At 33.5% G+C, this 15,555-nt stretch overlaps 1 protein-coding gene across 1 annotated transcript in view; it reads right to left on the bottom strand.

The window, feature by feature from the left end:
- Positions 1-13,740, bottom strand: part of epha4l (eph receptor A4, like) — a 100,267-nt gene extending 86,527 nt beyond the window's left edge. The window contains exons 1-3 of the mRNA XM_056473947.1: positions 13,564-13,740; positions 11,516-11,583; positions 567-1,230 (exon numbers count right to left, since the gene is read on the bottom strand). Coding sequence (XP_056329922.1) covers positions 567-1,230; positions 11,516-11,583; positions 13,564-13,660 — 829 coding nt within the window. The 5' untranslated portion in view covers positions 13,661-13,740. The remainder of the gene's footprint in view (positions 1-566; positions 1,231-11,515; positions 11,584-13,563) is intronic.
- Between the last annotated feature and the right edge of the window lie 1,815 nt (positions 13,741-15,555).

Raw genomic sequence — 15,555 nt, 5'->3', positions numbered from 1 at the left:
ACGGTAAAATCACTGTAATTCAGTACAAACATGCAGTTTTAAAATGTTTTATACTTGTAAAACTCATTCCTTGATCACCTTTAATGATGATTGATGATCACAGAGAGCCGAACAGATCTTTTAATCCCAGTTGCTTTGCGCACATCCTGTCTTGTTAATATGATTACACGCTTACTACAGAGACATGTTAATACGCGACTGTCAATCATTTTGGTGGGCGGGGAAACCGCACTCCTACATCACGTTGCAGTGGGCCTCAAAATGGGAGAGATTTGGATGCTATGTTAACATCAGGAAATTTTTAAAAAAGAGACTTTGTGTTTCTATTAACCCAATATGACTGCGGACACACTATACCTACACACAGTTCTGTCCAAACAGCTTACAAAAGATGATTATCATCATACGTGCCCTTTAAATGTTAAAAAAGTCACAAACATTAATACTTATGTTTAGGTCTCGTAAGTTTAAAAACCAAATATTAGCAACAATTAAATGTAAAATTCTAACTCAAGAACTGAAAAAACTATACTAAAACTATCCCAAGATCAGCAAAAGCATCTTACCTTGACACTGCTCGTTCCGCTCCTCATATCCAGGGTTACACAGACAATTCCCAATGGGCACCAGCCACTCTCCATCTGCACCACAGTACATTTTGGGCACCTCCTGCTCTTCCGAATGATCCACACATGAACCTCGCACCTCCACCAGGGATGACGTATCCGCTCCAGTCACGGTATCAGGAAACTGCGCCAAGTTCCTAACGGCTAATGGACACTTTTTATAAAAGACGTGAACTGAAACCAGCGCGATGCAAGCTCCTACATCCTGAAAGGCCAGATAAAACCCAGCACGGCTCAAAACTCCAACATCCCGAACTTCAGTGTTCAGTTTCATAATTCGATCGCCGATATCCACCTGCGTGAAGCTTTCGTCCGCTGCCACAGTATCGATCTTGGAAAAACGGCTCTCATGAGCATATCGTTCATTATCGGAGTCGGACTCCAGGTAGTAGAGATTAAAGGTCTCTTTGCATGTGCCGATGACACCAGGAAGGCTGTTGCAGTCCCGTAGGGTGAATTTAATCTCAATGTAGATTCGCTGGGCTGCTCCGCGTTGTATCCAGTGAGTCCTGAGCCAGTTGTTTTGACTAGGCTCCATCACGTTGCACACCTGGTAGGTTCTGATGGGGATGTTCTTCTCGTCCATGATGCTCACCTCTTCCCACTGCATGAGACGATACAAAGAATAACGTAAGATATGAGCAGGAAGAATTTTAAGACCTTCTAGGGGTGTGCAAATAATTGACGAGCAAAATGAGGACATTTAAATTCATCTTTATGCTGAATTTGCATGTCTAAACGATAATAATAATAATAATAATAATAATTCCATTCATTTCTATAGCACTTTTCTGGATGTTCAAAGTGCTTTAAACATTTTAGAGGTGGAACCTTCTCGTCCACCACCAATGTGCAGTATCCACCTGGATGACAGCATATTGCGCCAGAACGCACACCACACACCAGCTGATTGGTGGAGAGGAGACAGTGATTAACCCAATTGTCATATGGGGATGGTTAGGAGGCCATGATGGACAAAGGCCAGTGGGCAAACTTGGTCAGGATGAGAATTTTAACGACAGAGAGTCAGTACCTCGGTTTAATGTCTCATCCAAAAGACTAACTGAGCGGAATAGAGTACCCATCAATATACTGGGGCGTTAGGACTGACACATACTGCAGATTGAGCACCCCCTGCTGGTCTGGCAGCAACCTAGTTTTCCCCATGTGTTCTCCAATCCAGGTACTGACATGGGATCAAATATTTGGTTGCACAGCACATCGAAAAATGATTATTATCGTGTTGCGTTCCCTCCTGCCCATAATTATTACTTTCAATTGATCAATTGACCTTTTCAGTTTTCTATTGGATGATTTGGTGGTGTCAGGCCTTTAAAACAGATGGAAGCGGACTCCTCGCGATCCCTCATTCCTCCACGTCACCACAGTTTTTGATGGCTTTATTGTTGTGTTCTCCTTTATGCTTTTCTCTTGATATTTGTTTTGAGTGGGGAGATCCAACCTGCTTTAAGTTTGTTTGGTTGTTGTTTATTATGTTGTTGGGCTCCCCATCTTTTGTCCTTTTGGATTGTTTTGCTGGTTTTGTAATGTTAATAAATAATTTAGCTGGATCACTTTATTTATTTTACGCGGTCTTCGGTTTACGAGTTGTATTTAAATTAGGGATCGTAACATATCGTGATCAATATCTATATCGCAAGTAAGTGCATTTGTGTACTGCATTTGCATTCATAGGTTGTTTATTCATATCTGACCAATCATATGGGGCATTTACTATGTTTATCCCCATCTCTCCAGTAGGTGTTGTTAGGTGAGCCTAGAGCCAAAAATACAAACTAATGCTATGAGACAAGAGTGAAAAATAAAAATCCAATAATAATCAGAATATCTGCTGAGGTTTTCAGTCATTCACTGGTGCTGCAAAGTCTAAAGCAGGGGAGTCCAAACTCAGTCCTGGAGATCCAGTGTCCAGCAGATTTTAGCATCAACTTGCCTCAACACACCTGCAAGGATGTTTCTAGAAAAGCCTAGTAAGAGCTTGATTAGTTAGCCCAGGTGTGTCCGAATGGGGTTGGAACTAAGCTTAGCAGAACACCGGCCCTCGACAGAGTTTGGACACCCCTGGTTTAAATGTTTGCACCTTGACATAGTTTTTTTTTTATTTAATTAGTTTAGAACAATATCTATTAGCTGTTTATTTTAGTTTCATTACATGAATTATTATTTTTTAAATGCTGATAAAAACGCGTATTGCAAGTTAGTTATATAGGAAGAAATATTATTAACGTAACACTTAAATATATAATATGTTTTCCCAGTACTGTGTAGCCCTACTCAAATATGAAATAATAATGTTTCATAAACACGTGCTTGTTGTGTAATAAACAAACATAAAGAGTTCAGAATGAAAAGGCATGTGTAACCGTAAATTGAAAGTGTGCATCATATGACACTGATAATCATTTTAAATAATCATGATTACAATTTTGACCAAAATAAACGTTATTATGATTTTTCCCATAATCAAGCGGCCCTAAGACTATGAAAAATGCAAATGGAAAAACTGAATGATGCAGTATGTGCATATATTAGCTCTTTCAAAACATTTAAAAACAATTTTAAATGAGCTAAAACACACTTCTTTAATTTTTTTTGGCACAACTTAATTGTTTTATGTTCAATAAACTTAAATTTGTTAAGTTAACTTAATCGATTTGTGTTGGGACAACATGAATGAATTTTTTTAATGAAATTATAATTTTTTCTGAGCAGTAAAATGTCTATAGTTTTTATAAAATGCATTGAATATAGAAGGAATAGCATTAAAATGTTATACAGTGTAATAAAGTTTGCTGAAAACAAAAATGATTTGACTAATTAGTTAATTGTCATTTAAAATCTTTATAGTTTGACATTATTGACCATATTTAATGTGATAACGTATTATGTTACATATTATTTGTAAGCACAGGTCATAATAACTACTTTGCTTAATTTCTAAATCAATACATCTGTTGTGCTGAATGACAATGAGACAGTATTTCACCCATATTTTGTTTTTTTTTGTAACTTGAATTGCCGAAAAGTTATTGGAAATATTAAAGAGGCACTTAAAAGCTTTGGATCACCTCATGTATCCTAACATGGATGTTTTGTACAAGTGTGCACAGTATACATTTTTTATAAGGTCTAATGAAAATGTTTGTTTTAAAATTAGCACAACTGTGCTCGTTTATGTGATTGCAAGTAAACTTAACCACATTTAATCAATTACATCACATCTTGAAAGCATTGTGATGAAAACACTATGTTTTCAGGCAATTAGGATGACTCGAAAACAGTAATTGGCTGGAAAAATCATCATCAGAGCGTCCCAAATAAAAACTGATGGCATCTGGATGACAAAACGTGAAGCTCATCAGACTCCTAAGAAGCTGAAAATAATCGATCAATCATTTAACTAAACAAACATGAGGTCATCCAGAGTGAAAATGGGAAGCTGTAGAGTGAATGCAGATCTAAAGCATAACATCTGTCTCATTCTTCTGGGCTTGAGTAGAAGTTTCCCCAGACTAAGCATTATTCTTCTCCTATATGCCTCAGATACAATAACAGCTCTATACAGTCATTAATGTTGAACAGCTCAACACGTCTCAGTGTCTGCTAAACCAGCATTGCAATTAATAGGACTGGATTGGAGTTCTCATCCTCTAATCAACTCTGATGACTTTTATTAAAGCAGATAAAAACAACTTGCAAGTTTTAATTACATGCCCAATAGTCTAACATTTCTCCAAAACCTGAAATACGTTACTCTGTTTAAGTTTTATTGCACGTTTCAGATGACAAATCCATTAGAGGGCACAGTCTACATTTTGCGAATGTGAAATGCATTACTTTGCTTATGTTTTGTACTACGTTTTAGATACACATTCTTCTTTTACATGTTCACCAGAAGGCGGGGCTTGTCATACAGATCCCCTAGCGACTGGCCTAAACCCTTCCCTGAACCCAACCAATAGTGTTTTCAAAACCAAATAAAAGAGAAAAATGCAGTGCGACCACATGGTTTTACCTTGATTTTACATTATTATTATATTTTTTGTGGAGCCAAGTTTTAACAGCCTCAAACCAAAACTCTCTGCATTACAAGTAAACCACAGTACAAGGTGAGTTACCGAGCAAACTGACCACGTCAGAAAAGTTGACTATTTAGGTGACGTAAACATGTGTGATTACAAATCTAGACACTGTTGAGTTGTTTTGATATATATTTTTGTTTGTTGTTGTGCATAGAATTCCACACACATATTTTGTCAATAACATATCCCTGTAAGTATCATTAGTGTGAAAAGGAACACAAGTTGTTGGCATCACACTGCCCCCTACTGTTCTTTTTACCTTGAAAGCACAGTCCAATGTTAATTGAAGTACGTTTTTGAACGTAATTCTTATGAGCTTTTATTTTAAAAAAGCCTTAATATAAAAGTTTAGAATAATAATGGTTTGCTTTTAACATGTTTGTAAAAGAAGCATTTTATGGTTACCATAGTTGCATTTATTTGAAAGCTGTTTGTTTGGGAAAAACAGCATGTAAACCACAATACAAGGTGAGCTCCCTAGCAAACTGACCACAACCATATAGGTGAAGTAAACATATTCGATTACAAATCTAGACACAGTTGAGTTGTTTTTATACTTTTTTTGTTGTTGTGCATAGAATTGTACATATATATTTTGTCGATAACATGTTGTTGGCGTCATACTGCCCCCTAGTGTTCCTTTTACCTTAAAACTGGATTCAAAAATTTGTTGTGTTACGTTACTTTACGTTTTTGCAAAAATGTAGGCTGAAGTACATATTTTTAATGAGCCTATATTTAAAAAAAGCCTTAATATAAAAGTTTAGAATAATAATGATTTGTTTTTAACATGTTTCTCAAAGAAGCAATTTACGCTCAGTTATTTGAAAACAGTATGTCGAAAAAAAATTGTTGAATATATTGAGTTACTGTTGAATATATTTTAAAATGTAATTTATTCCTGCAATGCAACACTGAATTTTTGCTTCAGCGACACGTCATCCTTCAGAACCATTATAATATTTGAATAACATTTAAATAATTAGCTTCTAATCATATTATTTGAATAATTTGCTTTAACATTTTCATCAGGTCTAATGACAAACAAATCTGTTCTTGTTTATTTGATTGCCAGTAAATAGTATGCAAAGAGTGGAATGTTTTGTTTAAATTTTAATAACATTTCAGAATATTACAGTTTTTGTGGGGTTTTTGTGGGTTTTTTAGTCAAATTGGTTCGCAAACAAATTACTTTTTTTATCTGCTCTTTTCAAATTAAATTAAAATGTCTTCTTGGTGAGCATTATAAAAACATTAACAGCTAATTCTTCCAAACGCACTCCTAGTTATGGGTTGCAGCTGTAATGACATCCACTGCATAAAACATATGCTGGATAAGTTGGCGGTTCATTCCGCTGTGGCGACCCCTGATAAATTATGTGACTAAGCCGAAAAGAAAATGAATGAATAAATAAATGTCTTCCAAACGTTGCCTTAATAATTTGTCCTTTGTCCTTGAACTGCATGTACAATGAATAAATTACCAGATCAAGTTACTCACAAATGTGAACATCTCAACTACCGATTCATAAAAAAAAAAGTTAATTTAATTTCTGAGAGCAAAAAAAAAGAAAAATCTATCATGTATTAAATGATGTCCGCTAAAATCATGCATAATCCCATTGTAATATGTCCCACGTCTATCCTCTGATATCAGCAGGCACGCTCCCACACAGCCCATTCTGACAGCTTTTAAGAATCTCACAAGAATCACAGCCATGTAAATTCTGAATATTCATTCATTTTCCTTCAGCTTAGTGCCTTTATTTATCAGACGGAAGGAACCTCCAACTGATCCAGCATGTGTTTTATGCAGCGGATGCCCTTCCAGGTGCAACCCAGTACTGGGAAACACCCATACACTCACAAACTATGCCCAATTTAGTTAATTAAATTCACCTATAGCGCATGTGTTTGGACTGTCGGCGAAACCGGAGGACCCGGAGAAAACCCACGCTAACACGGCGAGAATATGCAAACTCCAGACAGAAATGCCAACTGACCCAGCCGGGACTTGAACCAGCGACCTTGTTGTTGTGAGGCGACAGTGCTAACCACTGAGCCACCATGCCACCCCAAATTCAGAATATTAACACATACATACAATGTTAATAGACTAGTAGAAAATGATCCTCTGATATAAGCATCCACGCTCCCACAAAACCCATTTATTTTAAATAATCTCCAGGAATTATTGGCCGTGCGCTAAAACTAATTGAGCATTTGAGAGATAATAAGACTGACAGCGATCTGGCGTCCATCAGGGATCGGGATTGTCTCCGTTTCGGGCTCGTCCCTTCATCTGTGTAACTGCAGAGGCCCAGCGGAGCAGAGCAGAGATAAGACGCCGGAGCAACCGATAGCGGGACGAGAGGAGAAAAGAGCTAATTGGCCGTATTAAAGCCTGAATAACCGGCCAGCGTCCGTGCCAAAGGCCTGTCCATCACGGAGAAGATCACAGAGGGAGAGGAACTCAGGAGCTCAATGAGACTTGGATGGATGCGAAAGGAAGCCGAGCTGCTCCAGAATGAAAGGGAATTCTGTGCGTTTTATTGAATCGCCGATGTGGTCATTTGGATCCACCTGATCTGAAGATGTTAAACGGCTAATTGGTGATGAGGGGCTCGAAAACACTGCAGGAGAGCATACATTATCGGACAGAACCCGCTGACCCTCTCCATCTAAGACCTCTCACACACACACAGACTCAAACAGACCTTTTCTCTGCCTCCGGGTTGCCAAGTCTCTCCCCCCCTACCTCTTTTGAGAGAAAAGGGATAGAGTTTCCTAACAAAGGGCATTTCTGTCTCCCTGCACTATTTAGGAAATTTGACGCCCGTCGCTGTAACCTAGCTTTTGCGAATTTACATCCCAGAGAAGTGGAGAGCGGCAGGGTGATCTCATTCGCATTTGTTGAGTATTCAGACGTGACTTGAAGCTTTTTGGACGCTGAACTTATAATATCAAAACACTGGCAGCATCGACAATGTAAACGATTTCATATGTGGGGTGAAAAACATATATATATATATATAGAAATACTCTGAAAATTGATTAAAGTTGAACTTAAAATGTGAAGGAAACTTAGCCTGTTGGGGAAAAAATGAAAGAAAGAAAAAAGGTAATGGTGACTTTCCTCATTAAAAAAATAAATAAATAAAATAAAATAGAGACATAAACGAATAATTCTGTGCAGCTTTAAACTCAATTTTACATCATACTTTTAACAGTTTACATCTTACAATTCTGACTTTTTTCATCATCATTTTGAGACAAAGACACACAATTCTGGCCTTCACAGTTGTTATTTTTTTTTCCATACAGTTCTGTGAAAAAAGCAGAGGAGAGCTGGGCACAAAGTAACACTTTTTGGTTTTGGCTAAATAATGAACAAAGTAATGGGGTTAGACAAACTATTTGTTTTTTACCAACAACACACAAGCCTCTCCTACGAATGAGCACTGGTTGTGTGCTCGCTGGACTTATGGTTTCTGTGCAGTATTGCCAAAAATGCCAGGAGTATAAATTTTACTATTTACCCCACCTGCGGGGCAAGTTGTAACAGACAGAGGGTTAGTGGTAACACGTGCTTAAAAAGGCAGATAATTAATCTAAATCCAGTTTACTTTAAATAGTCGCTATATTTCCTCAGTACTTGACTTTATTTTTATTCTACATAGCACAGTGTGTTTATTTATTTATTGGATAAACACATTTGGATTTATTTGGATTATTATCCAATATTGTACAATGCATTTATTTGTAGTATTAGCAATAAAATATATATATCTTTGTCAATTAAAAAAAATATTTTCTATTAAAAAACATTTTATTAAAAAAAATTAAACATTTCACTCAAAATTCAAAAATTATTTTGTTAGTTTAGTTGGTGTCCAATAATGTGGCTTAATTGTGTTTTCCTCAAAACTGGCAGTCACTGTGTGTTTTCTGCATCTTTCAAAATGGTTTCATCTTTTAGCCTAGAATAATGCATAATATATACGATTTTACATATGTACTTTCACAAATTTTTCTAATTAAAATTATTTTGACTATAATAAAAAATACCTTTATGCTGCAAAAATGGTTTCTCTAGTGTTTTTCATCCAAATTTTGCCGAACCTTTTCAATAATTGGCAGAAAGACATCTGCCGACACTGAAGTGAAAACCTTGGAAGCCTGCCATAGTCAACCCTGAGCAAATACCTTAAAACTCTGTGTTACATTTTACCCAGAGTTACTTTGTGCCCCGCGCTCCCCTAAAAATTGTAAAATAAAAATCTATTTCACTACTACTACTTTACTAATCAACTTTGTATTTATATATATAAAAAATGTATGTGGACTTTTTCCCACATATTCTTAGTTTAAAGTATGCAATTTATTTATTTTTATTAATGATTGCAAGTGTACATACAGTTGAAGTCAGAATTATTAGCCCCCCTTTGATTTATTTTTTCTTTTTTAAATATTTCCCAAATGATGTTTAACAGAGCAAGGAAATTTTCACAGTATGTCTGATAATATTTTTTCTTCTGGAGTAAGTCTTATGTGTTTTATTTCTGCTAGAATCAAAGCTATTTTTAATTTTTTTAAAAACATTTTAAATTCAAAATTATTAGCCCCTTTAAGTTATATATTTTTTCTCGATAGTCTACAGAACAAACTATCGATATACAATAACTTGCCTAATTACTCTAACCTGCCTAGTTAACCTAATTAACCTAATTAAGCCTTTAAATGTCACTTCAGCTGTATAGAAGTGTCTTTAAAAATATCTAGTCAAATAGTATTTACTGTCATCATGGCAAAAATAAAATAAATTAGTTATTAGAAATGAGTTATTAAAACTATAATGTAAAAATCTTCTCTCCGTTAAACAGAAATTGGGGAAAAAAATAAACAGGGGGGCTAATAATTCAGGGAGGCTAATAATTCTGACTTCAACTGTAGATTTACAGTTTAGTTACATTTATGTAGTCTACATATACAGTATATATTACACTTGAACGTCCACAAAACCTATATACTATATAACTGCAGGATAATTACGTTTATATATAATAACTTTAACCGTTAAAAGCGTGACCAGTTTAAATTACTAGTAACTAGGCCCACACGGAATCTGCGCGCGCAGAATTCCGCAGATTTCTGCAGATTTTTAGCCCATCATTGACTCTGTTTATTTACATATGTAAATGTGTGTAAATTTATAGTTTTTCAATTAATTTGTAAAATTAATAAGTAAAATTATTGACTAATATGAAAATGTTCATATGATTTAGTTACAATACAGTTTGTAAAGTCATATTTTCTGTCTTTTACTAGATATATTATATGATAGACTTGCTTTGTTTACCAAATAAATTGGATCTAATTGGATTTGCATTGCAAACATTAAAAGGTAAAAAGCTAATGTTTCTTATGTAATATATTAAAGTTTTAGTTATGATTCTCCCAAAATCATTCCGCATAAATCCGCAGATTTTTTTACAAAATTCTCCGCAGAAATAGCAAAAAAATGTCCGCAGATTCTGTCTGGCCCTACTAGTAACTAATAAAGTTATGGTTACTAATAACCTTAAGTTTTCTGATTTTGACTGTAATGCAATAATGTGCACCTTTTGTAAAGCTGCTTCGAAACAATAATTATTGTGAAAAGCGCTATACAAATAAACTTGAATTAAATATATAGTGATATATAATCTTAACATTTCAAGAAAAAATAAATTATGAGATTATGTCACAATTATCAAATTTCACCCATCAAGCTTCTATACCTATACAGTATTCTATACAGTTTTTTATTCAGTTTTATTTATCTTAAGAGTGAAGAACACTTTAAACCACTTTTTTTCTTAAAAAAAACAAGTTTTGTTCAATGCAAATCATGCATCTAAGTTTTTTCATGTTTTTTTTCTATTAACGCCAATAGAGACTCTTCATTTTTAATAGTGTACCACTGTAGTTTAATGCTGAAACACAACCCACTGAGCAAAAACATGGCATTACTCATTAAATAACAACTATAAAAAACGTATTAATGAGGTTATTATTAAAATAGATTAAAACAAATAGTCACCTACACTCTTTGTGTGGCTAACTCACCATCAAAGCAGAAAACAACCTATTAAAAAGTATAATTAAATAAACATCTGCATTAAATAAACGTGATGTTTTTTTATATTGTCATTTCATAGAAACACAATATAATTAAGACAATGAGTTATATGAACCTGAAATAATATGTAAACATTACTACTTTTTAGTAACTGTATAGATACTGTATCACTATCTAGGGCTGCATGATATCAGAAAAATCTAGCATTGCAATATTTAGCTGTTTTGCGATATATACTGCGATATGAATACAATTTCACCAGAAGACTTGAATATCTCATAGCATTTTAGTCTGCATAATGCATAATAAAATTTACAAATAGAGATATATACAATAAACAGAAAGATACACAATTAAATACAGAATGCTATACTGTTTTCCAAGAATCAGTCATTGAATAACCCAATGTGAATAATACTGTGTAGTCGTCGTTGTAAAAATAACTCAATAAAATGAATCAGTATTAAAAAGTAAAAATGGTACAATTTTAACACTACATATCCTGCGATGTGACTATTGCGAATGATCACATTGCGATATCAATGCTGAAATAACATATTGTGCAGCTCTATCACTATCTCTCTAAAAGTATGAAACTGTGCTAGAAGAACTATACATGAAAAATAATGAGGTCAGTTTAGAGAAAGCGGGACGCAGAGACTCACCCCTCCTTCAGTCGGGCTGGCGACCCATGCCAGCTCTCCTTGCACTGATCTGGAATCCAGCAGCGTGACTGAAGGAGAAAAACACAGAGGACTTGTGAATGAGATCACCAAAGCCTGACAGTCTCAACCATATGGATAAAACTCATCTTTTCTCAAACAAATAATGACAACAGATGCAGCCGTGGCCAAAAGCTCACTCAAAAAAAAAAAAAAACACATTTGCTGTTTGTTCAAACTACTTATTTAAAATAACCTGAACACGACACAATTCTTGAGTTTTTTAGGGACAACTTAATTTTTTATCTTCAATCCACTTAAATTTGTATAAACTAATATAAGTTAACTTAATTCCCTCATGTTGCCCCAACACAGATTGATTGTGTGGATCCCAGCACTTTTTACAGTGCTGACACAACATTATCTGAATAGGAATATAGCTAATTAATAAAATAGCTATGGCTAATTAATAAAAATACTTTGCGAACTATCAAATACCTCAAAATGTAAGCAAAATCCCACTGCTTATACAAAAAAATTAGGTAAACGCTGTCTTCAAGTAGTCTAAATGACCAAAAAAAAGCTCAACTTAATTCTAAACCACCATCAGTCTTTGTTATGATGTTTAATATCATACATAGTTTGTGTATATTTCTAAATTAAAACAACAATTAGCAATTTTATGAAAGCAAAATAATTATTAGGGTCCAGAATCCAGATCACATTTAGGTAAAAAAGACATCTGACATTATAAATACTAATTAAACACAAAAAAGAAGAGTGAGTAAATTAATAACATATCAAAAAAATAAAATGTGAATAAATCTAGAGTATTTCTGTGTTATTGAGGTAAAGTTGGTTTTATATTCGCACCTTCATTCAGTGACAACTTGTGACATGCTCCGTGTTACTGGGGTAAACTTGGTTTTAGATTCACACATTCAGACTTTCTCCTTGATAATATAATTTCAGTAAAGTATTGTTTGCTAATTCTACATAGTGAAATCATATTATCAGCCAATGTCTATCAAAGTAAAATGCTGTTTACAGTCAATTAAAAAGTGCTAATGTTGTTTTGAAGTCAGACTTACATGTGATTTCAGAATGAATATTCAAAGTACCATGGTAAACAATCTACGGAGTGTGTCACTGATCAAATGTGTGAATATATTAGCAACTTTACCTCTATCCCTATATTGTTTAATAAGGGTAAATTTGGTTTTATATTTACACATTCAGTGATACAATATTTATATTGTTTACCATGGTACTTTGAATATTCATTCTAAAATCACATGTAAATAAACAACATTGCCGTGTTTACATGACTGTAAACAATGCTGTACATTGATAGTCATTGGCTGATCGTATGATTTCACTATTTAAATTTGCTAAGAATATTTTTGTGAATTATTATTATTATTATTATTAGGAAGAAAGTGCAAATGTGCAAATATAAAACCAACTTTACCTCAATCTCCATGTTAAGTATGAAGAGTAATTAGCTATACGTTGTTAATTGGAAATTGTCTGACTGAGAGTAGCCTAATTGAGGTAAAGTTGGTTTTATATTCACACATTCGTTCAGTGACAACTTGTGACATGGTCCCTGTATTGTTTACCATGGTACTTTGAATATTGGGTCTGAAATCTCATCTAAGTATGACTTGAAAACAACATTAGCACTATTTATTTGACTGTGAACAATGTGCTTTGATCATATGATTTCCCTATTTATAATTAGCAAAGATTTATTTATTTTAAGTTATATTAAGTTAACTTTAGTTAAGGAGAAAGTCAGAATGTGCGAATATAAAACCAACTTTACCTCAATAGTAGCCTACACGTCAGGTGCAGCAAACTTATTATTACAAAACCCACTTTATCCAAAACCTTATTACAAAAACTACTTACAAGTATAACTTAAGTATGTGTTTTGTTAACACATTGTGTTTGTTATGGTTATAAACACATGGACGGACAGACGGACGCGCGCGCCCGAGTTTAACTTTGCGTCCTAAACTTTTCCACTTTATTCAAAGCCCTCTTACCTTCATTCACCGGAGGACTCCTCGGAGCGGACAGACCTGCACAAATCCCCAGGAAAAGCGAGGTGATAGCGTAAATAATCCCGGCCATGAGCGCCATTCGTCCTGTAAAATAACTGTGTCTCCGTTATTCCTGTTTATTCCTCGTGCTGCTCCGCGCGACTGATGATGATCTCTTGACGAGACGCGCACTCAACGGCGGCGAGCACTGCTGGAGGGGGCGTGGTATTCTGGACTGACGTCACGGTCAATCAAGCTAGAAGCGGTCGATGGATTGATTCAAATTATTACTGGTCATGTTTTTGTTGTGTTTGCAGGTGTTAAAATAGCTTAAAATTGCGTATTGCTCAATACAATTGCAAATATTATTATTAAATACATTATTTGATTAATATTTATGTTTATTATTTACAAATTCCATACAGATTGTATAATAATATAGTGACATGTGATATCATTTGTATATTATATATATTATATATATATTTGTATGAAAGTTTAGATGCAAAAACCTCTAAATGCCGTCTGAAATTTTCCCCTAAAATGAGCAGTTTTATCAGGCTCTTGTGTGTATGTTCAGTAATATTACTTTTATGGCAAAGAGTAAGTCCCTTTCCTGGTTTTTAAGGTGAAATATCTCAACATAAACAAAAGAGGCTGAGATAATTGTTCAGAAATTTCAGACGGCATTTAGAGGTTTGAACTTTACATACATACATGTGTGTGTGTATATATATATATATATATATATATATATATATATATATATTTTATTTTTTTTTTTTTTTTTTTTTTTTTCGTATTTTATATTTATTTAATAAATTCAATAATTAATTAATATTTCTGTGTATTATTTACAAATTCCAAACAGATTATATAATAATATAGTAACATATGATATAATTTTTATTATATCCATATATTTGATTTGATTTTGTTTATTTATTTGGTAAAAACAGAAATATCATAAATGAACATTCTTTAACAAAAAATACATTTCAACATGGTCGAAAATGAAGTGGAATGAAGCACAAGCTTATTATTTCCCCATCCTATTACTACACACATCATTCAACTATTATTTTAACTCTATTTTAACTATTTCTTTCACTTATCTCTTTTTACATGAGACATATGAGCTTTGCATGAGACATATTTTATCTTTTTGGCATCTTTGACATATTATATGTTTGGTTCCATTTGTACATTTACATTTTATATTATAGACCCAAAATAAAAACATAGTATTGCAAACAGCTATTAATTGAAATTTCATCATACCTTCCTCATTTTATCCTTTATCAATCACCTTCCTCATTATATTCCTTTAATACTATATCTATTATACAACTTTTTAAATTGATTAATATCCTGACATTGTTTGAGAATCTGTTGTAGACTGTTCCATAATTTCACACCACATACAGTTGTCCTTGTTTTCAACCTCCTAAAATGCTGTTCTTCTCTCAGATTATGTCCCCCTTGTCTTTCTTCAAAAAACTAGTAATTTATTCCTGGCTCTAAACATAAATTGTGCTGTTTTAAATTTAACCAAATCATTGACCTTAAGTATCTTCAATTTAAAAAATAAATAATTTGTACGCTCCAAATACCCCACATTTTCTTTCATTCTAATTACTTTCTTCTGTACATAAGGATCGTAAGTTAGATTTATATGTATTCCCCCAAATTTCAACACAATACCTCATATAAGGCAACATAACTGTGTTATATAATACATATATTGATTTATTGTCCATGATAATAAATATACAAATTATATCATATGTCACTACATTATTACATTTTCATGATTGTTTTTATATGTATTTATTCAGTAATTAAAATGGTTAAAATAAAGATTTTATATATATTAAAATATTTAACACTGTTAAAATAGAGACGTTATATATCTAATATATACGAATATAACATCTTTGTTTTGGCCATTTTAAATATTGTTTAAATAAGTAATAAAAATTATATAAAAAATAC

This window comes from Danio aesculapii, chromosome 15, assembly GCF_903798145.1.
Source record: "Danio aesculapii chromosome 15, fDanAes4.1, whole genome shotgun sequence".
Classification (NCBI taxonomy): domain Eukaryota; kingdom Metazoa; phylum Chordata; class Actinopteri; order Cypriniformes; family Danionidae; genus Danio; species Danio aesculapii.
This window is presented reverse-complemented; position numbering and strand designations above follow the sequence as displayed.